The 25,394-nt window shown below is 44.8% G+C and overlaps 2 protein-coding genes across 10 annotated transcripts in view; both read left to right on the plus strand.

Annotated features, from left to right (window-relative positions):
• Positions 1-779: 779 nt before the first annotated feature.
• On the plus strand, positions 780-17,727 carry LOC139534046 (arf-GAP with Rho-GAP domain, ANK repeat and PH domain-containing protein 1-like). 9 transcript variants are annotated; one of them, XM_071332713.1, is made up of 31 exons: positions 780-1,506; positions 3,183-3,243; positions 3,349-3,403; positions 4,044-4,073; positions 4,278-4,363; positions 4,514-4,661; positions 4,772-4,841; positions 4,955-5,075; positions 5,191-5,408; positions 5,519-5,625; positions 5,705-5,904; positions 6,604-6,689; positions 6,907-7,086; positions 10,083-10,257; positions 10,928-11,053; positions 11,615-11,750; positions 11,943-12,045; positions 12,154-12,349; positions 12,581-12,790; positions 13,406-13,621; positions 14,291-14,396; positions 14,628-14,775; positions 14,913-14,990; positions 15,168-15,242; positions 15,373-15,490; positions 15,662-15,775; positions 16,045-16,178; positions 16,286-16,368; positions 16,502-16,552; positions 16,681-16,744; positions 16,858-17,727. In XM_071332713.1, the coding sequence occupies exons 4-31, from the start codon at positions 4,057-4,059 to the stop codon at positions 16,900-16,902; spliced, it is 3,411 nt and encodes a 1,136-aa protein (XP_071188814.1). In that variant the 5' UTR covers positions 780-1,506; positions 3,183-3,243; positions 3,349-3,403; positions 4,044-4,056; the 3' UTR covers positions 16,903-17,727. The 9 variants fall into 9 exon arrangements, with proteins under 9 accessions (XP_071188814.1, XP_071188841.1, XP_071188805.1 ...); XM_071332740.1 differs by having other exon boundaries at positions 4,514-4,648; XM_071332704.1 differs by having other exon boundaries at positions 3,183-3,239.
• Positions 17,728-18,351: 624 nt separating this feature from the next.
• Positions 18,352-25,394, plus strand: part of LOC139534078 (cGMP-dependent 3',5'-cyclic phosphodiesterase-like) — a 36,745-nt gene continuing 29,702 nt past the window's right edge. Inside the window, exon 1 of the mRNA XM_071332790.1 lies at positions 18,352-18,890. Within this exon, the coding sequence (XP_071188891.1) occupies positions 18,820-18,890 (71 nt within the window). The 5' untranslated portion in view covers positions 18,352-18,819. The remainder of the gene's footprint in view (positions 18,891-25,394) is intronic.

Consider the following 25,394-nt stretch of genomic DNA (forward strand, 5'->3'; position numbering starts at 1 on the left):
ACACAATGATTGGTTGACAATAGAGCATCCTACAATGCAGGCGATGGCTGCAGGATGAAGTTGGTGAAGAGCAACTGCAGAAACTTGCAGTCGACTGCATTCCAAACTCCAGTGTCCTTTGATCACATGATTTTTGTAAGGTTCATGCAGTCGACATGTAGACGCAAGTCGGAACATTTTATCCCCATAATGCAACATACTTTGAAAGGCGGTGACTAACGAGGTTAGGGTTAGCAAAAATGCTCTCCTAACCTGTTACGAAAATCACTTTGTATCGAATCTGTTGCCTAATAAACTGCATGTTTTCCCGAGTCTCTGTGGGAAGACCACACAACATATCACGTGACTCCCAAATTTACTTCGCTATGATCGGTTATTTTATAAATATTTGCAAATTAAGGTGTTCCCACTGCCATTTATCAAATAGTTAATTTTACAGACACACTCTAAAAAGAAAAGGTTCCTGGTGTATCCTTCAAATTGAAACTGTGGGGGAACTATAAATTATTCGAAGAACCCTTTGAACTGGTTCTTCAAATAACCCCTTTTAATGGATCATTGAAGAACCTTTTGAAGAACCTTTTGGGGTTAATTTTTGAACAACCCCCCCCTTCACTATTATTATTATAATGAATAATGCACATAACAATAACAACAATAACACAATATCTGAATACAATCTAAATGAGGTAAACTCCCAGCAGAGCCCCATGTCCAATGGGTATATCCTTTGGTGTGTTGATGTTGATGTTCTCCGTATCCATAGCCAGAATGATTTTGCAGTGCATGGTGATCAAACAGGTTTCCTGTTATATTCATCAGAGGTGTAGGGAGGGTGAAGTCTGGGAATCCTCCAAAAATGGGAGGCCTGATCACCGACAACGACGAGACAGCCTATAGGGAGGAAGTCAGAGACCTGGCCGGGTGGTGCCAGAATAACAACCTATCCCTCAACGTAACCAAGACTAAGGAGATGATTGTGGACTACAGGGAAAGGAGGACCGAGCACGCCCCCATGCTCATCGACGGGGCTGTAGTGGAGCATGTTGAGAGCGTCAAGTTCCTTGGTGTCCACATCAACAACAAACTAGAATGATCCAAACACACCAAGACAGTCGTGAAGAGGGCACGACAAAGCCTCAGGAAACTAAAAAGATTTGTCATGGGTCCTGAGATCCTCCTAAGGTTCTACAGCTGCAACATCGAGAGCATCCTGACTGGTTGCATCACTTCCTGGTACGGCAATTGCTCGGCCTCTGACTGCAAGGCACTACAGAGGGTAGTACGTACAGCCCAGTACATCACTTGGGCTAACCTGCCTGCCATCCAGGACCTCTACACCAGGCGGTGTCAGAGGAAAGCCCTAAAAATTGTCAAAGACCCCAGCCACCCCAGTCATAGACTGTTCTCTCTACTACCTCATGGCAAGCGGTACCGGAGTGCCAAGTCTAGGACAAAAAGGCTTCTCAACAGTTTTTACCCCCAAGCCATAAGACTCCTGAACAGGTAATCAAATGGCTACCCGGACAATCTGCATTGTGTGCCCCCCCAACCCCTCTTTTTACGCTGCTGCTACTCTCTGTTTATCATATATGCATTGTCACTTTAACTATACATTCATGTACATACTACCTCAATTGGGCCGACCAACCAGTGTTCCCGCACATTGGCTAACCGGGCTATCTGCATTGTGTCCCACCCACCACCCGCTTACCCCTCTTTTGCGCTACTGCTACTCTCTGTTCATCATATATGCATGGTCACTTTAACCATATCTACATGTACATACTACCTCAATCAGCCTGACTAACCAGTGTCTGTATGTAGCCTCGCTACTTATATAGCCTCGCTACTGTATATAGCCTGTCTTTTTACTGTTGTTTTATTTCTTTACTTACCTATTGTTCACCTAATACCTTTTTTGCACTATTGGTTAGAGCCTGTATGCAAGCATTTCACTGTAAGGTCTACATCTGTTGTATTCAGCGCACGTGACAAATAAACTTTGATTTGATTTGAAATATAATTATACAGATGATTAACAAAACATGCACACGACAGAATTCATACCTTGGTATTTGAGGTGAATGTGAATGGGGGGGAAAATGGTTTTGATACACATACAGTACCTTGTCCATAATGTAGAGGCCTATGGAATATTAATTGAAGAGGTAAGGGAGGAGGAAGGTACATGTGATCAGCATAACACACCAATGCATATTGACATACCATATTGTATGCCTCCAGTTCAGTTATGTGCAGTGCACCCGACACAGCTAGCTTTCAACATATTCTTATAGCCTACACATTCTTACCTCTTTGTTGATTCATATCCATTGAATTGTGTCCATTTTCTGTTTCAGAAAGATTTGCACAAATATGAAAAGATAAATGGTATCATCATAAAACAATATCAATTTAAAATATACAAGGGACAAACCTTAACTTAAATTGATGAGATCATTACATTTTTCAGTTAAGTGACTGCACCTGCTGCCCTTTCAAATCCAAATGTTTCAGTTGGGCAGTTAGGTTCCTGCAAGAACCCCCACCAATTAAGGAGGTTTCTCGATGAACCCCACCTCTTATGGGGTTCTTAGAATTAGGGGCCATTTTCAGTGCCAAGAACCCTAAGGTTCTTTGAAGAACCCCTCATTTTTAGAGCGCAGGAAAAAATCCCACCTTTTCTAGCATATTTTGTTTAGTCAACGTTCGGAAATGTACTGACAAATCAGGCCTGTTGTAACATGTACTTTACAGGCATAACAAGTTTGGATGGTAACCTGGTTAATGTCCGCCTCTCAGGTAACATCAGTGTACTTCCCATATATGTACTATATGGTTTGTTTACTTCCACTATTAGCTGGCTAATCTAGCCAAATGTTTACCGGTAAACACGATGATTTGACTTTTGAACATCTGGTCAGCCTTTCCTAGTGTTACATACTAAAACATAACTTTATTGCGTGACAGGGCACAGAATAATCTTATTTGTGATATTTATTTGTGATACCATCAATATTTATTTCAAGCATTCTGATCACAAAGGCTACACAAAGGCTGCCATCTCTGAGTCTGGACATAGACTCTATGCTCTGGCTCATATTATACTTTGTGGGACCCTCTATTGGGCAATGATCTCTCTCTCTCTCTCTCCTCTCTCTCTCTCTCTCTCTCTCTAGAGAAGAATGTTCTCACATCTGTCTCTCACCAGAGAAGAGGGAAAGAAGACTATTAAGGTTGGTGAGTGTAAACTTCACTATTGCGAAGGCAAAATACTTTTTCAGAGATATATTGTCAATCCAGTATATTGATTTTACTGAGCATATCTTTCACTGCGTCTACAAGATCTTCTTTCCTAAGGTAGCAGCTCAGCACAGTTACAAGAGCCCAATTCCTACAGGTATTGTCTCTCGCTGCTATGCTTTACCTGTCTGCTGTGTTCTCTGATCTGCTTCTATGATATATCTGAGATTATCTGTTGAAAATGTACTTTTATCAATAGATTTATTCAAACAAGAGTGTTATTTTTCATAAAATTACAATGAGTAATTTTCCTTATAATATACTGTAGAATATACAGAACATACAGTACAGGTCAGCCTGAATATGTAAATATGTAAATGATCATACCTTACTCATATGCCTGTGGCCTTGTGCCATTAGAGAAGCTGCTGTAAATGTCAGCTAGTTTGTTCAGGGTGATTGCAGTTTCATGAGGAACATCAGTCTCTCTGACAGCAGTTTACTAAGCCCACTTCCTGTATATACCTGCTGTGATAAGAGGAACATTGTCAGAGGGATGGGGCTCGCCCTCCCAAGCAGGTGGCCAGATGACAGTGCCCATTTATTACTCGAACCCTGTCAGTTTACCTATGTGAACTAATCTCAGACTCTGAGAAAACATGAATGAGGTACTCTATCAGTTGTGAGGTCTGACTCTCTGTTGGATTGTGTGGTTTTTCATTGGAACATGTGACGTAGCTGTACATTTCCCGACATAACAGAGAAACTATTTACTTACTGTAATCCTTTGGCTTCAGTTATTCGTCTCAGATGTCATGGCAGACCAGGTACGTTATGCATCTGTATGTGTGGATGTTTAGGTACTACATTTGTCTCTTATTTTGTGGGATTACAGATGTTTAGAGTGACTGACTGATGGGTGTTTCTGTTAGTGATTGTACACATGCCATAGTTATTTTTGTACACAAGTCATTGAAGTATAAAAGATGACATTTTGATACATTGTTAGCATTTTGTATTCTGCACCATAGGACGATTCATTGCGAGCCATGCAGAACTGCTTCCGCAGTCAGTTTAGTGTGGAGGAGGTTGAGTGTGAGGACATTGAAGCAAGCGGGTGTGTTTCTTTTTAACTGTTTTGCATGTGAGTTGTGTGTGATTCCTTTGATTGCATGTTTTGGTTATATTATAATTGACTAGAAACTGGAGAAAACGTGATGAGATAAGGTGATTTCCTTGCTACTTTTGTGTGTATCTCTGTTCTCAGGAGAACATCATCGGTTGATGAAGATAGTATCGATCTTGCCTGCACACTGTCACGATCAAACGACCTCGGAGACTCTGATCTTCACCACACTCCTGTTATCAAGATGGGCTGGCTGGACAAGACCCCACCTCAGGGGTAAGAGAGAGAGGTGTGTGCGTGCATGCGTGTGTGCACATGCATGCATGCATTTGTGTGTTTGTTCATGCATGTGTGTGTGTGCATGCATTAGAGAGTAAATAATCTCTGTTTTATCTGCAGGAGCATTATTTTCCAGAAGCGTTGGGTGATGTTGGATGCAAAATACCTGCGATACTTTCAAAATGAGAAGGTTCAGACGTCTTCCATAGACCCACACATAGTGTCACAGATCAGAGGGTATACTGTGAAATACCTTACTTATTAGACCCTCCCCTTCTCACTCCTTCTCTCCCTTTTCCTCAGGAGGTCTACTCAAAGCGGATCATAGCCATACTGTCTGTCACTGAAGTGCTTAACGTTGGAGAGCAGAAGTTTGAGGTGGTGACAAGGAACAGGACTTTCTTGTTCCGTGCTGAAAACAACAGTAAGTGTTCAGCCTAAAATAACAATGATCACAATGAGGAAATATTAATACTTTGTGTGTGCAATCTATGTGTGTGTGTGTGCGTGTGCGTGTGCATGTGTGTGTGTTTTTTCAGCTGTCAGGGAGGAATGGGTGTCAGTACTGAAAGAAACTATTCAGCAGCGTCGTAGCAGCATGGAGATGTCCCTTATGAACTTCAGTTTTACTAGTGGACAGCGTGATAGTGGAGTCTCTCTCATTAGTAAACAAGGATACCTGGATATGAATGGACTGCGCTCCAAGGTCTATGTAGTCATCTGTGCAGACAGGGTCTTCCTCTACGGGAACGCTGAGGTGTGTATCCATGGTGCATGCATTTGTCCTGAAATAAATAAAATAAAATGTTCATGAAAGTCCTTTGGAGTCAGTTATCCTTAAAAACCTGTGATGTTCTCTGTCATCAGGAGCACAGCCAGGGTGTTGGCATCACCTACATTGAGATGAATGTGGGTACTGTGAAGAGCACAGACAAACGGTCCTTCAACCTCACCACCTTCTACAGAACATTCAGGTGAGACTGACCTCTGACCTATGAACGTTTAATGTCATCCCACAGTGGACCCTCTGTGACCCCTGTTCTGTTTGGTTAGTTTCCTGGCCGAGTCGGCGCAGCAGAGGGATCAGTGGGTGGAGGCCCTGCAGGACTGTGTCAGTCGCTCTCTGTCCAGCGATGTGGTGGCCCAGAAGATCTGGGCTGTGGAGGCCAACCAGCGCTGTGCAGACTGTGGCGCCCCCCATCCAGACTGGGCATCTGTCAACCTCTGTGTGGTCCTTTGCAAGTGCTGTGCAGGTACGGAAGAACCTTGCCTAGATGGCAGTCCAAACTCAGAGAGTGAATGGTCAAGAGCATTGATCAGTTTCTATAGTGATCAGATTACACACACATCCACATACACTACCTTCACACACACGCATACCGACATAACACAAACACACATACGCATACACGCTCGCTCGCACACACACACACACACACACACACACACACACACACACACACACACACACACACACACACACACACACACACACACACACACACACACACACACACACACACACACACACTTCTACGCTAATTATATCCTGCTGCTACTCTGTTCTTTATTTTACTTTTATTATTATATATCCTGCTGCTTAGTCACTTTACCCTGCCTTAATGTACATATCTACCTCAAATACCTTATACTTCTGCACATTGATCTGGTACTCTCTGTATATAGCTCCATCCTTGTGTATTTTATTCCTCTTGTGTTACTATTTTAATTTTTTAACTGCATCGTTGAGAAGAGATCGTAAGCAAGCCTATCACAGTGAAGTCTGCACCCGTTGTATTCAGCGCATGTGACACATAAAATATAATTTGATAAACAAATATTTCAGGTCAATAAGTTGTACCACATTGGTACAGTGCACATACATTTCCATTGGATAACAGTGCCTGGGAGAGGACATTGAAATCAAATTCTGATATCTCTCTGTGGTTTAGGCGTGCACAGGGGTCTGGGCCAGAGTGTGTCCAAAGTTCGCAGTCTGAGAATGGATGAAAAGGTGTGGACTGATAACCTTATTCAGGTAGGTTTCTAATGAGTATTCTATTAGGAACCTCCTCCTCACCACCCATATGTGGTCTTCCTCTGTTTATGTTCCTCACACTATGGTTCCTCTTTTTGTATATTTGCACTAATTTACATGTTTTTCTTTGAAAAGAAGAACTCTCTCATAGCTCACACTGTCAATAAAGGAATATATCTTTCAGATCAAGGTTCTAATGCCACTCCCTGTTCACCAGGTGTTCCTGTTAGGTAACAACAGGGTAAACCTGTTCTGGGCAGCTAACATGCCACCAAGCGAGGCGCTCCACCCATCAAGTGATAGTGAGAAACGCCAGCGCTTTGTCTCTGCTAAGTACTGTCAGGGGAAATACCGTCGCTACCATGCTCTGTTTGGCCAACAGGAGGCCCTCAACAAAGTGAGACACACACATACTGTCAAATATCACTTTTCTTTCCCTCTCCCTATATACAGTTGAAGTCGGAAGTTTACGTACACCTTAGCCAAATACATTTAAACTCAGTTTTTCACAATTCCTGACATTTAATCCTGGTAAAAATTCCCTGTTTTAGTTCAGTTAGGATCAAATCATATCAAAGTTTATTTATCACGTGCGCTGAATACAACAGGTAGACCTTACAGTGAAATGCTTACTTACAGGCTCTAACCAATAGTGCAAAAAAGGTATTAGGTGAACAATAGGTAAATAAAGAAATAAAAACAACAGTAAAAAGACAGTGAAAAATAACAGTAGCAAGGCTATATACAGTAGCGAGGCTATAAAAGTAGCGAGGCTACATACAGACACCGGTTAATCGGGCTGATTGAGGTAGTATGTACATGTAGATATGGTTAAAGTGACCATGCATATATGATGAACAGAGAGTAGCAGTAGCGTAAAAGAGGGGTTGGCGGATGATGGGTGGCAGGGCACAATGCAGATAGCCCGGTTAGCCAATGTGCGGGAACACTGGTTGGTCGGGCCATTTGAGGTAGTATGTACATGAATGTATAGTTAAAGTGACTATGCATATATGATAAACAGAGAGTAGCAGCAGCGTAAAAAGAGGGGTTGGGGGGGGCACACAATGCAGATTGTCCGGGTAGCCATTTGATTACCTGTTCAGGAGTCTTATGGCTTGGGGGTAAAAACTGTTGAGAAGCCTTTTTGTCCTAGACTTGGCACTCCGGTACCGCTTGCCATGCGGTAGTAGAGAGAACAGTCTATGACTGGGGTGGCTGGGGTCTTTGACAATTTTTAGGGCCTTCCTCTGACACTGCCTGGTGTAGAGGTCCTGGATGGCAGGCAGCTTAGCCCCAGTGATGTACTGGGCCGTACGTACTACCCTCTGTAGTGCCTTGCGGTCGGAGGCCGAGCAATTGCCGTACCAGGCAGTGATGCAACCAGTCAGGATGCTCTCGATATTGCAGCTGTAGAACCTTAGGAGGATCTCAGGACCCATGACAAATCTTTTTAGTTTCCTGAGGGGGAATAGGCTTTGTTGTGCCCTCTTCACGACTGTCTTGGTGTGTTTGGACCATTCTAGTTTGTTGTTGATGTGGACAACAAGGAACTTGAAGCTCTCAACCTGCTCCATCCACTACAGCCCCGTCGATGAGAATGGTGATGTGCTCGGTCCACCTTTTTCTGTAGTCCACAATAATCTCCTTAGTCTTGGTTACGTTGAGGGATAGGTTGTTATTCTGGCACAACCCGGCCAGGTTTCTGACCACTACTTTATTTTAAGAATGTGAAATGTCAGAGTAATAGTAGAGAGAATTATTTATTTCAGCTTTTATTTCTTTCATCACATTCCCAGTGGGTCAGAAGTTTATATACACTCAATTAGTATTTGGTAGCATTTCCTTTAAATTGTTTAACTTGGGTCAAATGACTCGGGTAGCCTTCCACAAGCTTCCCACAATAAGTTGGGTTAATTTTGGCCCATTCCTCTCGACACAGCTGGTGTAACTGAGTCAGGTTTGTAGGCCTCCTTGCTCGCACACGCTTTTTCAGTTCTGCCCACAATTTTTCTATGGGATTGAGGTCAGGGCTTTGTGATGGCCACTCCAATACCTTGACTTTGTTGTCCTTAAGCCATTTTGCCACAACTTTGGAAGTATGCTTGGGGTCATTGTCCATTTGGAAGATCCATTTGCGACCAAGCTTTAACTTCCTGACTGATGTCTTGAGATGTTACTTCAATATATCCACATAATTGTCCTTCCTCATGATGCCATCTATTTTGTGAAGTGCACCAGTCCCTCCTGCAGCAAAGCACCCCCACAGAATGATGCTGCCACCCCCGTGCTTCACGGTTGGGATGGTGTTCTTCGGCTTGCAGCCCTCTCCCTTTTTCCTCCAAACATAACGATGGTCATTATGGCCAAACAGTTCTATTTTTGTTTCATCAGACCAGAGGACATTTCTCCAAAAAGTACGATCTTTGTTCCCATATGCAGTTGCAAACCGTAGTCTGGCTTTTTTATGGCGGTTTTGGAGCAGTGGCTTCTTCCTTGCTGAGCCGCCTTTCAGGTTATGTCGATATAAGACTCGTTTTACTGTGGATATAGATACTTTTGTACCTGTTTCCTCCAGCATCTTCACAAGGTCCTTTGCTGTTGTTCTGGAATTGATTTGCACTTTTCGCACCAAAGTACATTCAGCTCTAGGAGACAGAACTCTTCTCCTTCCTGAGTGGTATGAAGGCTGCGTGGTTCTATGGTGTTTATACTTGCATACTATTGTTTGTACAGATGAACTTGGTACCTTCAGGCGTTTGGAATTTGCTCCCAAGGATGAACCAGACTTGTGGAGATCTACAAGTTTTTTTTCTGAGGTTTTGGCTGATTTCTTTTGATTTTCCCATGATGTCAAGAAAATAGACACTGAGTTTGAAGGTAGGCCTTGAAATACATCCACAGGTACACCTCCAATTGACTCAAATTATGTCAATTAGCCTATCAGAAGCTTCTAAAGCCATGACATCATTTTCTGGAATTTTCCAAGCTGTTTAAAGGCACAGTCAAATTACTGTATGTAAACTTCTGACCCACTGGAATTGTGATACAGTGAATTATAAGTGAAATAATCTGTCTGTAAACAATTGTTGGAAAAATTACTTGTGTCATTCACAAAGTAGATGTCCTAACCGACTTCCCAAAACTATAGTTTGTTGACAAGAAATGTATGAAGTGGTTGAAAAACAAGTTTTAATGACTCCAACCTAAGTGTATGTAAACTTCCGACTTCAACTGTATATATTTCTCTCTCTCTTTGTCTCTCTCTCCATCCCATACTCTCAAAAGTTCAGACATGTGTTTTCTGCTCTCTGATTCTCTCTCTCTCTCTTCTCTCTCTCATCTCTCTCTCCCTCTCTCTCTTCCTCTCCCTCCTCCTTGCCTACCTCTCAGGCTCTGTGCAGTACCGTTCAGACGGATGATGTATTGGAGACTCTGTCTCTGGTGTTCTGTGGAGCAGATGTGAACTGTTATACAGGTGATCCAGAGCTGCCCAGCCCTGTGTCCGTGGCCCAACACTATGGACAGATACTACAGGTGGAGTTCTTAACTCACAACCACAACACAGGTAGGAGTCTCATCAATCAATCCTCTGCTCCATTTCTATATATTTTTTTCTGGGTGCATTTACAGGTCTGGAACAATGCACCTATTTTTGGCCACCCCTCATCTTGGCCATGTTCTGTTATAATCTCCACCTGGCACAGCCAGAAGAAGACTGGCCACCCCTCATAGCCTGCTTCCTCTCTAGGTTTCTTCCTAGGTTTTGGCCTTTCTATGGAGTTTTTCCTAGCCACCATGCTTCTACACCTGCATTGCTTGCTTTTTGGGGGTTTTGGGCTGGGTTTCTGTACAGCACTTTGTGACATCAGCTGATGTAAGAAGGGCTTTATAAATTGATTGATTTTATTTAGTTTTTGCAACCGAAGCTCTTGACCACAACGTAGCTGGTGTCGTAAAGGTCCCGAATCAACTCTATCATTATTATTGCTCCATGTTTTTGTTGTCAATTGTTTGTGGGTGTTGTTTTGTCTCCTATTGTATGAAATTGTTGTTTATGGATGCTGTATGGCTTTTCTGCCACCAGGTGGCATGTTTTGTGTTGTCTTGCACATAAAAAAAGAAAAGCTCCAATAAATTATATGAAAGAGAACCCTCATCTCCAACTTTACATTCAACTTGTACTGTGTTTTGTTCAGTATAGGAGACATCAGTAGTTCTATGTATTTCCTCTCTAGATCTGCCAGGGTCTAGGGCTGGAGATCACACACTCCTAGAGGCTGCTCTCCCCGTCTCACACACTGGTTATCTCTTCAAGACCGCTTCCTCAATACGGCCAGTAACAGAGTGCAAAGCAAAAGGAGGTGGGTGATTGGACATGCTTTAAATCCAGGGTTGGGTAGGTTACTTTCTAAATGTAATCTGTTACAGTTACTAGTTACCAATCCAATATTGTAATCAGTAACATAACTTTTGGGTTACCCAAACTCAGTAACGTGATCTGATTACTTTTCCCTTAATAGGCATTAGAAGAAGACACAAAGGATCCTTCAAACGCATTTGGTGTCATAATAGTGGTCTGACTATTAGTGGAACGAACTTAAACTTACGCCTTTTTCATTGAGAAAATAGAAAGGTGTCATAATTTTATTTAGCAAACATCCATTCTGAATTTTAAAGTAATCCAAGAAGTAATCATCTAGTTTTTCAAAAGTATCTGTAATCTGATTAAAATATTTTTGCTGGTAATATAACTGATTACAGCTACAGTTTTTTGTAAACAGATTACAGTTACTCCCCAACCCTGTTTAGATCTGAATGTCTATTGGTCAGGTGAAATAATGACCAACTTGGACAGTCCTCTTAGGAAAGTGTAATTAATGCCAATAGAGTTACCATCAGTTAAATTGATAGATTTTCTCTAGATTTTAGCCGTCGATGGTGCTCTCTGAACCAAGGTAACTTCAGCTACTATGAGAGTGAGAAGAGCTCCAGTCAGAGCGGCGGGTTGAAGATGAGTGATGTTCTGTGTCTGTTGGTCAATCCCCCAGGGAAACATGGGTAAGACAGGCAACACATTCACCCCCATCAGTAATGACATGAGCAGATCAAATGTACTTTTCCAGGGTGTAGCAAATGCCGTTATTTATACCATTTAGGCATAATTGGGAATTTATAAAACCCTATCAGTGTAGGCTTTAGTAAAATGTTGATATATATATTTCTTACCACACTGTACCTTTCCTGGCTCAGTTATGCCCATTCCTTTGAGCTGTACCATGACTCTGGGAGAGTCTATCTATTTGGAGAAGACTCCTCTGACAAAGTGAAAGGGTGGATCAAGGCCATCGCCAAGGTAACCACCTCTTTAAAACTAGATTTCATTGAGTATCATGATAGACTGGTAATTAGTAGTTTTGCTAGTGTATATAGCTACGTACTGCCTTATCTTATTGTATGTCAGGCGCTGGTCCCCTCTGCAGCAGAGGACCTGGTGTGCTGGCCCTTTGAGAGGGTGGGCCGGTTGCGCTACACTGAGGGCCAGAGCCACCATAGCCCCCTCCTGGGCTGGTTCTCCCTGGGGGGCTCCAGACTGCTCCTACTCCTCCACGGAGCAGATCGAGTGGAGAACATCGACCTGCGCAAAATAAAGGAGCTCTGTGAGTCACTCCTGAAATTGCCACAGTGGAGGTGTTAGGATGTACTGTAGAGGGAGAAGTTCAGTGAAGTTTAAGTTTTTAGTGTGTGTTGTTGTACTAATGATGTAAGAGTGATATATTTTTGGGCTGCAACAGAATAAAACAGCTACTACGTTGACGTACATGCTGATGTAGATAGTGTTTGATTGTGTGAGTCATGACACTGTATGTTGTTTTGTGTCCCTGTTTTAGCCATGGAGCAGGAGGCTGGTGCTGTGGTGCTGGTGGACGGAGGCAGGAGCCTGCGTGTGGAGGGGGACAGGAGGCCTGACTTCCAGGGCTGGCTGAGTGGGCTCCAACAGGGCTCAGGGAGAGGAGACGGCTCCCTGGACCAGCAGCAGCTCACTGACACAGACGTCCCTGTCATCGTGGACCGCTGCATGAGCTACATCACACAGCATGGTGGGTGGACCTAGCATGGCATCGGTCGGGACAGATACCTAACAAAAGATAAACTCTTACTAGCTTCACTCATTTCACTATCAGTGTTTTTGTAAGTCTGTGTTAATGGTTCAGTGTTGATGGGTTTCTTTTTTATTTATTTTTTTATTTTTTTTATTTTATCCCCTTTTCTCCCCAATTTTTTTTTGTGGTATCCAATCGCTAGTAATTACTATCTTGTCTCATCGCTACAACTCCCGTACGGGCTCGGGAGAGACGAAGGTCGAAAGTCATGCGTCCTCCGAAGCACAACCCAACCTAGCCGCACTGCTTCTTAACACAGCGCGCCTCCAACCCGGATGCCAGCCGCACCAATGTGTCAGAGGAAACACCGTGCACCCGCCCCCTCGGTTAGCGCGCACTGCGCCCGGCCCGCCACAGGAGTCGCTGGAGCGCGATGAGACAAGGATATCCCTACCGGCCAAACCCTCCCTAACCCGGACGACGCTAAGCCAATTGTGCGTCGGACCTCCCGGTCGCGGCCGGCTGCGACAGAGCCTGGGCGCGAACCCAGACTCTGGTGGCGCAGCATAGCACTGCGTTGATGGGTTTCTTTACGGGAGATTTCCTTTCCAGGTTTGAAGTCAGAGGGCATCTATCGGAGGTGTGGTGTGAACTCCAAGATCGCCGCCCTGCTGTTCTTTCTCCGCCATGATGCCCGGCAGGTCCGTCTGAGTGAAGAGGAGCGCCAGGTGGATGACGTGGCAAACGTCCTGAAGAGGTTCCTCAGGGAAGTGGGAGAGGGGGTTTTCAATGGCCATCAGGCCTCTCTGCCATGGCTCCACACCACTAGTGAGTCTGGCCTACCCTCATTCTAATACTGGTGGACCACAATGACCACACCAGTGCTTTTCACTGTTCGTCTTGGTAGTCGTATCATTGAGCACGGTTACATGCACACAATAATGTTATTATTGTGGAAAGTCAGGTTAATATAATAGTTTGTTTAAAACGTTTACATCTGAAATCCGGCTTCTGATGGGACTTTTGATAAATGCAGAAAATCGTCAATTAAAATGAACGTTCTACCACAGTGACCGTGGTATTTTTGCAAAGGCTATTTGATTCTGAGTTCAGTCATATAAAGTTTGTAAGTAAAAACTATTTATACGTTTTTCTGAGCTCACTTCACTCGTGCATAAGAGGAGATTTGCACTACCACGCAGATCAAATAAACCACTGGAACGCCAATTAAGCTGTTTACATGTCCTAATAATTCTACAGATTGCTCAGAAAACAAGGTGTTTTAATCGACGTATGCTTACTTTGATTATGACCGTACACCGATTAAGATAAGCAGAGTAAGGTGTTTACATGACAAATTTCATACTCGGTCTTCTGCCATAATCAGTTTAATATAGAATTATTTGTGTGCATGTAAATATACTCAGTGGTAGCCCCATGATAGGGAGTTGTGTGCTGTGCTGTAATATGTAGGTGTTCTTCTTCTATGTCCACCAGCTATCAGTGAGATGAGTGAGAGAGTGTCCCAGTACCAGGCCCTCCTCCACAGCCTCCCCCGAGTCAACAGAGCCACTCTGGGGGCTGTCATCAACCACCTCTACTGGTGAGCCTCAATCTCTACCTCTGTCTGTCTGTCCTCCCCTCTCTTTTTATTTCTTTACCTCCATTCTGGAAAAATTGTCCTCTTTCCCACAGGACATTTGTCCTTTATTCACATATAAGTAGAATAAAAACAGTTTCTATACAGTTTCTATATAAGGAATTGACTCATTTGTCTTTGAAAGTTCAAGACATGCATCGCTGTTGTACAAATCTGGCGATTTTGTTCCCAAAGCGTCCAGTGCTTTGCAGATGAGAATCAGATGAACATGCACAACCTGGCCATTGTGTTTGGTCCCACACTCTTCCAGATGGACGGCACTGATAACAGCGCAGGACAGGTGGTAGAGGATCTCATCCAGAACTACCAGGACATCTTCAATGTGAGTGTGTCTGTCTCACACTGATGACATCACTGATTTATAGAAGACAAAGAGAGAGAAATGTACTGTGTTGTCACAAGAAGACAAATGAAATGGCCTGATCAGATGGATGATCAGATGGTCTGTCTGTGTGGCAGGTGGATGCAGAGCAGTTTCAGAGGCAGCTGGACATGATCTCGCATGTCATCAAAGCACAGAAGGAACACACAAAGGAGGTGAGCACACACCCATGGCATGATGACATTTTCAGAACCCCTTGCAGCATTTGTTTGCCACCCAACTGAAATGATTAAATCCTGACTTCCTTGACCTATACTATCTATCTCTTACTATTTGCTGGACTAAGGATGGCTGTTGGCCTGCTGCGTCTCTCTCTTCATACTGTTCTGTAGGGAAGCCCATCACCTCTCACCATCTGTGGGGTTTACCTGGAGAGGAAGGAGGAGGGCTCTGAGCTGCTGGTTCAGGTCAGCTCCATGTGCACTCTCACCTTTCACCTTTGACTCTAGAATCCATAGGCTACAGTACAGGGTGTTCTTCTGCAATTTGTTTGTGCCCAGATAATCATAAGCTCCCCTGCCTGCTCCCCTCTCTCAGATCTCCCAGGAAGTGAGTGCTGAGGAGCTGGTATGTAAGGTCCTGAGACGCAGGAACATCCCTCCACAGCAGGGGGACTACTGGAGCTGCTTCCTGGTCGACGACAACCAGGAGATAGGTAATGGTTTAGAACACCTCAGTTATAGTTGCAAAGTCTCTTCTTAAATGTTTGAGGAGTTGGACAGCTGTTGGTAATGTGTGAAATATCTTAAATTGTTATAATGAAAGCTGGTGCTCAACTGTAAACTAGTGGTAAAATATATGGTGTCTTCTCTGGTTCCCCCAACAGAGCGTCCATTGCACTATCAGGAGCGAGCGCTGACTATCTATTTCTCTCTGGGTAAAGACTGTCATCTGGTGGTCAAGAAGAACTGCTACATGGAGGCCATTCTTACCTACATAGGTACAGTATTTTGAATGAGTTTTGAATGACTACATAGTCAGTTTTGGATTGACTACAAAGTTCAACTTTACTACATAGAGTTTTGAATGACCTGTACATACCATAAATATACTTACACAATTGCATATATACAATTGCATATATATATATATTTTTTAAAGCATTGATAACTGAAGAGAAAGTCCAATGAAAAGGGGGAAGGAGATGTGTTAATGATATGGTAGAAAATGTATACAAAGTAAATGAGAGTTGGATGTACCCTTTCACAGCAGGCAGGGTAGATGTGTCCCGAAACGGCCTGATCAAGTTCTGTGAAGAGAAAGGTCAAAGGGGTAAGGGAACCTTCAGCAGACGCCTCTGTGTGCTCAGTGGCTTGTCTCTAAGGCTGTACAAAGAAGTGAAGGTAAGAGAGGATGGAAGGAGATGTGTGTTGTTTCTGTGACAGTGTGAGACTCCTGTAATGTATATGCAGTATTTGTGTAACAACAGCCTTGTTTGCCCATCTTGTAGAGTTCTCAGCCTGAGAGGGAGTGTCCAGTCCATGCTCTGAAGGTCTACTGTGGTATCAAGAGGAAGTTACAGCCACCGTCATGGTGAGAATCTCTGAATGTCCCACTTGGGGCTTCAACCAGCAACCTCCCATTTCAAATCATTTGAGTCCATATCAGCTGTCCATATCATGCACTTGCTCTCCTTTCTTATGGTCTCTATGATCTTGTGTTCTAGCTGGGGGATGACTGTACTGTGTGAGAAGGCAGTACGAGACATACAGCAATGGTGAGTATCTTGGGTAGCAACTGAAGATCGTTAAACAGTAGTAATTAGAGCACTTAAGCTCTGCTGAGGATCATGGTAAAGATCTAGCCCTTCTCTAACTCACCCTCGCCCACTACCAATCTTCTCAGGTACCTGTGCTGTGAATCAAAGAACGAGCTGATCGAGTGGCTGGCCACTTTTATGAGGCTCCAGGTAATTATCTTTTTGTGAAATAAAATGTCCTGCTTTTTTTCTACTTTTCTGCTTTCTGCTTTCTGCTTTCTGCTTTTCTCATCACTTTTTTTTGTATTTATTCATTTTCATAGCATGATTGTGATCTGTGGCCAGCAGCTTCCAGGCTAGATTCCTGATCTGAGGCTGAAGGGGAAATAACCTGATCCTGCTTTCCCATCCCATCTACTACTAGAGATGTTTTCAAGTCTTCAGGTCTTTTCTGGAAAGAAATGCGCTTTCACTGTAAATCAATAACCTCAAAGTATATATTTTCTCTGTCAATATTTGCTTGAACCTATTTATAACCCACAGCTATGGTAATAATAGGGGAGGCAGTATAGAACTACACTATAACAACAAACTCCCTTTCTAAAAAGTAGTAACAATAATATTAGAGGCACATGAGAAATATAATCTAAACGCTATGTTGACTTTGAGGTTCCCTTTTATGGGGACATAATGACCATGTTGGAGATCTGCGGTCGTAAAGCCATCTAAGATGAGACACAGTGCTTTCTGTTCATGTCATTATGGTAACAGTGGTGGTCAGTAATGATTGGAGAGTAGGATTTCTATGCTGTCACTACTCAAGACCACAGCACAAAGATGTGCAGTTTATATTACTTTTATTAATTTCATTAGCTCATCCTTTAACAGTACCTTAACATGAAAAGGAATCGGAGTTGTAAGGCTAGCTAGACAGCACCCTTAGAGCAGCCAGGGCAGGGAAAGGAGACTGATCCGGTTGCTATTGCAGATTCAGCATCGATCCAGTGCCGGGCTGGTCAAAGCCCCAGAGGTTTCTCTCTCTCTCTGTATCTAAATCTGGGTCGTTCCACCAAGTCGGTGGCTTTTGAGAAGTGTAACTTTAAAAAAAAGAAGTTTTATTTTAACATTATGTTGTGAAGAGCACATGTTCATCTTCATAAAAAAATCTAATAAAGTAACAGAGTTGACCGTAACAGGGTTGATGCTTTCATATAAAAAAAAGCCAGAAATCCCCTTGTGACAGGGGGAATGGAAGCTTGTTGTGTGCAACAGGGAGTGGCAGTTGAATGCAATATTCACAACATCAACTAAAATATTTGAAAAGAATGTGTAGCCTATCTATCTTTGGGTAACAGGGTTGAAGTTTTATGGACAACCCACTTGGTTTTCCACCACAAAACACCAGAAAAGGGACAAAAAGTGCAGAACCAGCTCACCTGACTTTACTCTATGATTTGACTATTATATGTTCAATGTTTCTTAAAAGTAATTAAAACAAGTTTAAAGGAATAGTTTCACCATATTAAAATGAGAGTTCAGTTCACGTAGCAGGGTTGAAATGAAGGACAGACGTAAATGAATCACTAATCACATAATTATTTATTTTATCTTCTGAAATTACTTTATCAAAGCAAGCAAATAACTAGGGCTTTACAATGATGGTGAAAACTTGGGAGGAATGTTGGTGTTAAGTTGGTTAAAATCTTCCTAGATGTCAGAGAAGGACCTGTCAAAAAGCTGACTTTTATTCATATAAAAACATTTGATTTATTGAATTCTTCATGTTGTCTATATTAAAGATGCACTCAGGGATCATAAGCATAACACATTTGTAACATATTGCACAAATTATTGTACCATATCACACAAAATTGCAAAATACATATGATTTCATGCAAATTGCAAAATTTGTAACATATCACACGAAATGAACGACGTAGTACACAAAATAACAAGGACCACTTTTGGCTATGAGCACCACTTTCAAAACTACTGGCTGAAATTATACAAAAGTTAGAGTACATCTTTAAAAGGCCTTTCATTTCATATACCAAGCTATAAACACTACATATTGGTGCACAATTTCTACTTAAAATATCAAAGGGATGCAAATGCCACTCTTTTTGTGGAACGACCCATCTCCTCTCCACGAGCTGCAGAGATGCTGCTGCTAAGATAGACCCCATAACAGCATTCCGCTGTACTGAGAGGGTGGACTGGGGTTAGAGCTGTGAAGACGGGGCCCTGTTCCAGCTGTTAGGGACTGTGACTGACAGGTGACAGCGATGGGCCAGGCATGTGGAAACTCCTTCTTGTGCCGTAGTCAGCAGTTCCAGCCATCGACAACAGCAGAGATGTAAGTGTATAAATATTGATGCGCTGGGTTGCTGGGTGGTTGTGTCTGAAGTACAACAGAATATGCTGATTATACATCATTATCTGAGTACCTGATTGTGATAAAGAAATGTTGATATCATTGTATATCATTCAAAGTTTACTTTGTGTTTCTTAAAATCATTATCCCACCGTTCCTTTTATGTCTGAGGTCAGGATGCTGTGGCCATTAGAAATCCTCTTTGACTTGGTCGGTTGATCAAAGCAAAAGCATTACCGATGTAATATATCCACTTCTACTGTAGAAGAAGCATAGAAATAAAAGGCCTGTCAGTGTTTGATCATTTCTCCTTCAAAATTAAAAAAAAGTCTGAAGAGGTAGAGAAGTAGATTATTTCTACACCCTAGATCTCTGACGGTAAATTGTTTATTGTAGCCTTTGATATGGATATGTTTGCAAAAATGGCTCGCCTAAAACACTGTAGTAGGTAGTCTCTTCACACTGCCGCTGTATCTAGAGTCTAGACTATTTGAATGGCAATCACAGTCCATTTTTGTCATAAATCAAAACAGTTCAAGACTTTGATTGTTTATTAAAGCAAATGAAGTGCCTGTGGTAAATGAGAACATGCACCAACATGAATCATCCACACAACGTTGCTTCCATTCACAACGTTGCTTCCATTCACCATCATGCTAGCACATGCTAGCACATTGCCTTTCATAAAAAACAAAGCTTAGGTTTACACACCAGATCACACACACCTGCTGTTCCCAATTTCAATGTTTTCCCACATTCTATTATTATTGGCAAGCCAGTTAAGAACAAATTCTTATTTACAATGACGACCTACCAGGGAACAGTTGGTTAACTGCCTTGTTCAGGGGCAGAACGACAGATTTCTACCTTGTCAGCTCGGGGATTCGATCCAGCAACCTTTCGGTTACTGGCCCAACTCTCTAACCACTAGGTTACCTGCCACCCCATTATAATTCTCTCAGGTTTATATCGTAATTTTGATGTAACATAAAGGGTTTAGGACTGGGTTTCTGGCATGTTGTGTGTAGCTACAGCACATTAGACCCCCCACCACTCTCAATCTCCCATAAAGTTTTATTGGTGCTCTTGTGGGGCTAAGTGCCTCTCGCTCAATAAAAGGGCTTTCTAATATCCTTTTATTTTTCAGCTGTCTGTCATTAGCTGTGAGGCTGTGTGGGTAATTGCTTTACATTAGGAACTCAGGGCTGTTGAAGAGGCTCAGTCACCCTAGTAACAACCATGCACTCCATTCACCCCCAGTTCTTACATCACTACCCCCATTAAGCTTCACACATTACCATAACCTGCTCATATTTGACGCAGATTGGCATTTATTAAGATGACTCATGTACTGGAGGCAGCTCTGCAGAGTGATCACTAGCTAGCACAGCCACAAAGTCATACAACCGGTTTTTAACCCTAACCTTAACCACACTGCTAACTGTCATTTTTTTATTTCACCTTTATTTAACCAGGTAGGCCAGTTGAGAACAAGATCTCATTTACAACTGCGACCTGGCCAAGATAAAGCAAAGCAGTGTGACAAAAACAACCACACAGAGTTACACATGGTGTCACGCCCTGGCCTTAGTTATCTTTGTTTTCTTTATTATTTTAGTTAGGTCACGGTGTGACATGAGGGATGTATGTGTTTTGTATTGTCTAGGGGTTTTTGTATGTTTATGGGGCAGTGTCTAGTCTAGGGGATTGTATGTCTATGGTTGCCTAGATTGGTTCTCAATTAGAGACAGCTGTCTATCGTTGTCTCTGATTGGGAGCCATATTTAGGCAGCCATAGTCATTAGGTAATTTGTGGGTGAGTGTCTATGTCTATGTGTAAGTTGCCAGTGTCTGCACTTATTTGTTTTGTATAGCTTCACGTTTGTTGTTTTGTAGTTTTGTTTAAGTGTTCTTCAGTACGTCGCTTAAATAAATAGATTATGTATTCACTTCACGCTGCGCCTTGGTCCTCTTCTCTTTCACGTTACGACGATCGTGACACATGGGATAAACAAACGTCCAGTCAATAACACAATAGAAAAATCTATATACAGTGTGTGCAAATGTAGTAAGGTTAGGGAGGTAATACCTAACCCTAACCTTAAATTAAGACCAAAAATATCATTTTGTTTCATACATTTTTACAATAAAGCCAATTTTGACTTTGCAGCTGGCCCATCGAGCGGAAACCGCTCAGTTCTGCCTCCAGGGCAAAACTCGTGACAATAAATGTGAACCTGCATATTTGACACAAAAATTCTACATTCATTATGGAATCTCACATTTTAGAGCAGCTTTTCTCACTTGCCATCTTGCAGACCTTTAGATGTTGCTGTGTCACGTAGCTAGGAGTGGTGGGTGCGGAGTCAGGCGCAGAGAGCAGAGGTTTAGGGAAAACCGTATTTATTCCGGTAAGTAATGGTCACGCCAAAAACAACAGGCGAAATAATGACCGACCCAAACAGGACACCAAACAGTCCAAAAAATAACAAAAACACAACCATCCACAAACAGAACAGAGAACAAGCCCGCACAAAAGCAGGCGGGCATGGCTTAAATAGCCCTGAAACAACCCCCAAACAAGAAACAGGTGAAACCAATACAGACATAACCAACAGAAAAAGAAAAGGGAATCGGTGGCAGCTAGTAGACCGGTGACGACGACCGCCGAGCGCCGCCCGAACAAGCCCACCAGCTTGTTTGAGTGATTCCTGGACGGCTCTCCAGGTCTCCTTTGAGCGCTGCACCCACTCCTGGTAGCCCAACACGCACTGGAAAGGCGACATGTTCGTGGAGGAGTGGCGTAGTGAGTTCTGAGCCACCTCCGCCCATGGGACGTACCTCGCCCATTCTCCTGGCCGGTCCTGGCAATACGACCGCAGAAACCTACCCACATCCTGGTTCACTCTCTCCACCTGCCCATTACTCTCGGGGTGAAAACCCGAGGTCAGGCTGACCGAGACCCCAAGACGCTCCATAAACGCCCTCCAAACTCGGGATGTGAACCCCGATCAGAAACGATGTCCTCAGGCACCCCGTAGTGCCGGAAGACGTGGGTAAACAGGGCCTCCGCAGTAGGGAGACCGGGCAACGGGAGGAGACGGCAGGACTTCGAAAACCGATCCACAACGACCAGGATCGTAGTATTCCCCTGAGACGGGGGAAGGTCGGTGACAGACGACAGATGAGACCACGGCCATTGTGGAACGGGGAGGGGCTGTAACTTCCCTCTAGGCAGGTGTCTAGGAGCCTTACTCTGAGCGCACACCGAACAGGAGAAGACATAAAACCTCACGTCCTTAGTTAAAGTGGGCCACCAGTACTTCCCCCGAAGACCCCGCACTGTCCTCTCAATACCCGGATGACCCGAAGAGGGTAGCGTATGGGCCCACCGAATCAATTGGTCACGAACACCAAGCGGCACGTACTGAAGACCCGCTGGACACTGTGCAGGTTCCAACCGTAACGCCCGCTCGATGTCCGTGTCCACCTCCCATACCACCGGTGCCACCAGACATGAAGCTGGAAGGATGGGAGTAGGATCGATGTACCGCTCCTCAGTGTCATAGAGACGGGACAGCGCGTAGGCCTTAGTGTTAAGGGAACCTGGTCTATAGGAGATGGTGAACCTAAATCTGGTGAAAAACATGGCCCACCTTGCCTGACATACTCTAGATTACGGTGGTCAGTCCAGATGAGGAAAGGGTGCTTGGCCCCCTCAAGCCAATGTCTCCACACCTTCAGAGCTTTTACCACAGCTAACAACTCCAGGACCCCCACGTCATAGTTTCGCTCCGCCGGACCGAGCTTCTTCGAAAAGAAAGCGCAGGGGCGGAGCTTCGGTGGCGTGCCCGAGCGCTGTGATAGCCCGGCTCCAACCCCAGCCTCGGACGCGTCCACCTCCACTATGAACGCCAAAGAGGGGTCCGGATGAGCAAACACGGGAGCGTCGGTAAACAACGCCTTCAGATGACTAAAAGCTCTGTCCGCCTCCGCTGACCACCGTAAACGTGCCGGCCCCCCCTTCAGCAGTGAGGTAATGGGAGCCGCCACCTAGCCAAAACCCCGGATAAACCTCCGGTAGTAATTGGCAAACCCTAAAAACCGCTGCACCTCCTTTACCGTGGTTGGAGTCGGCCAATTACGCACGGCTGTAACTCGGTCACACTCCATCACCACCCCAGAGGTGGAAATGCGATAACCCAGGAAGGAAACGGCTTGTTTGGAGAACTCATATTTCTCAGCCTTGACGTACAGGTCATGCTCCAGCAGTCGCCCAAGTACCTTGCGCACCAGAGACACATGCGCGACGCGTGTGGCGGAATAGGTCAGGATATCATCGATGTATACCACCACACCCTGCCCGTGCAGGTCCCTGAAAATCTCGTCTACGAAGGATTGAAAGACGGCTTCCACTCTTCCACTCATCTCCCTCCCAGATACGCACCAAATTATATGCGCTCCTGAGGTCCAGTTTGTGAAAAAGCGCGCTCCGTGAAATGATTCTACCGCCGTAGCGATGAGAGGTAGCGGGTAACTAAACCCCACTGTGATGGAATTTAGACCTCTATAATCAATGCACGGGCGCAGACCTCCCTTCTTCTTTTTCACAAAAAAGAAACTCGAAGAGACGGGTGACGTGGAGGGCCGAATGTACACCTGTCCCAGAGATTCAGCGACATATGTCTCCATAGCCACTGTCTCCTCCTCTGACAACGGGTACACGTGACTCCTGGGAAGTGCTGCGTTTACCTGGAGGTTTATCGCGCAATCCCCTCGTTGATGAGGTGGTAATTGGGTCGCCCTCTTCTTACAGAAGGCGATAGCCAAATCGGCATATTCTGAGGGAATGCGCACAGTGGAAACCTGGTCTGGACTCTCCACCGTCGTGGCACCGATGGAAACTCCTATACACCTACCTGAACACTTCTCTGACCACCCCTGGAGAGCCCCCTGTTTCCATGAAATCCTAGGATTGTGACTAGCCAGCCATGGAATCCCCAGCACCACTGGAAAAGCAGGTGAATCAATAAGGAAGAGACTAATCCGCTCCCCATGATCCCCCTGCGTTACCATGTCCAGTGGAACCGTGGCCTCCCTGACCAGCCCTGACCCTAACGGTCGGCTATCTAGGGAGTGCACGGGGAAGGGTTGATCTATCGGCACCAGCGGAATCCCTAACCTAAGAGCGAGTCCGCGATCCATAAAGTTCCCAGTTGCGCCTGAATCGACTAGCGCCTTATGCTGGAGAGAGGGAGAAAACTCAGGGAAAGAGATTAGTAAAAACATGTGACAAACAGGGAGCTCTGGGTGAGTCTGGTGCTGACTCACCTGGGGTGACCGAGAAGTGCTCTGCCTGCCCTCTCGACTCCCAGACGAGCTCCTCCAGCACCGATCAGCAGTGTGTCCTCTCAAACCACAACTGGTGCAGGAGGAGCCTCCTCCTCTGGTTCCCCTCGATGTGGACCCCCTAACTCCATAGGTATTGGAGCGGGAGGGCCGGGAGGTGGAACTAACAGGACCCGTTCTGGACGCCCGCGGGCAGCTAGCAGGTTGTCCAGTCGGATCAACATGTCTATGAGCTCGTAGAGGGTGAGGGTGGCGTGCCGACAAGCTAGCTCCCTGCGGACGTCCTCCCGGAGGCTACACCGTTAGTGGTCCATCAGGGCCCTGTCGCTCCACCCCGCTCCAGCGGCCAAGGTCCGAAACTCCAGCGCAAAGTCCTGCGCGCTCCTCTTCTCCTGCCGAAGATGGAACAACCGTTCACCCGCCGCTCGGCCCTCTGGTGGGTGGTCGAACACGGCCCGGAACCGGCGGGTGAACTCTGGGTAGTGGTCCCTTGCGGAGTCTGGACTATTCCACACCGCGTTGGCCCACTCCAGGGCTCTGCCCGTCAGACAGGAGACGAGGACACTCACTCTCTCCTCACCAGAGGGAGTCGGGTGAACGGTAGCCAGGTACAGCTCTAGCTGGAGCAAAAATCCCTTGCACCCAGCCGCCGTTCCATCATACTCCCTTGGGGGCGCGAGACGAAGAGCGCTGGATCCGGACGCCGCCGGAGGAATAGGTTGAGCAGGCAGAGGAGGAGCTGGAGGCGAGGTAGGGAGACCACTCCTCTCCCATCGGTCCATTCTCTCCATCATCTGGTCCATCGCTGACCCGATTCGGTTGAGGATGGCCGTGTGATGGAGGACACGCTCCTCCATAGATGGGAGAGGGGTTGCAGCTGCTCCTGCTGACTCCATGCTATGGTGCGGGCTTCTGTCACGTAGCTAGGAGTGGTGGGTGCGGAGTCAGGCGCAGAGAGCAGAGGTTTAGGGAAAATAAGTAATGGTCACGCCAAAAACAACAGGCGAAATAATGACCGACCCAAACATAACACCAAACAGTCCAAAAAATAACAAAAACACAACCATCCACAAACAGAACAGAGAACAAGCCCGCACAAAAGCAGGCGGGCATAGAAGGCTTAAATAGCCCTGAAAC

The sequence above is a fragment of the Salvelinus alpinus genome, chromosome 1, assembly GCF_045679555.1.
Source record: "Salvelinus alpinus chromosome 1, SLU_Salpinus.1, whole genome shotgun sequence".
Lineage (NCBI taxonomy): Eukaryota > Metazoa > Chordata > Actinopteri > Salmoniformes > Salmonidae > Salvelinus > Salvelinus alpinus.

Coding starts and splice junctions, on each gene's coding strand:
- LOC139534046 (XM_071332713.1), top strand. Junction 7,087..10,082: donor AACAGGAGGCCCTCAACAAA/GTGAGACACACA, acceptor CCTACCTCTCAG/GCTCTGTGCAGTACCGTTCA. Junction 16,745..16,857: donor CCACTTTTATGAGGCTCCAG/GTAATTATCTTT, acceptor TCATTTTCATAG/CATGATTGTGATCTGTGGCC.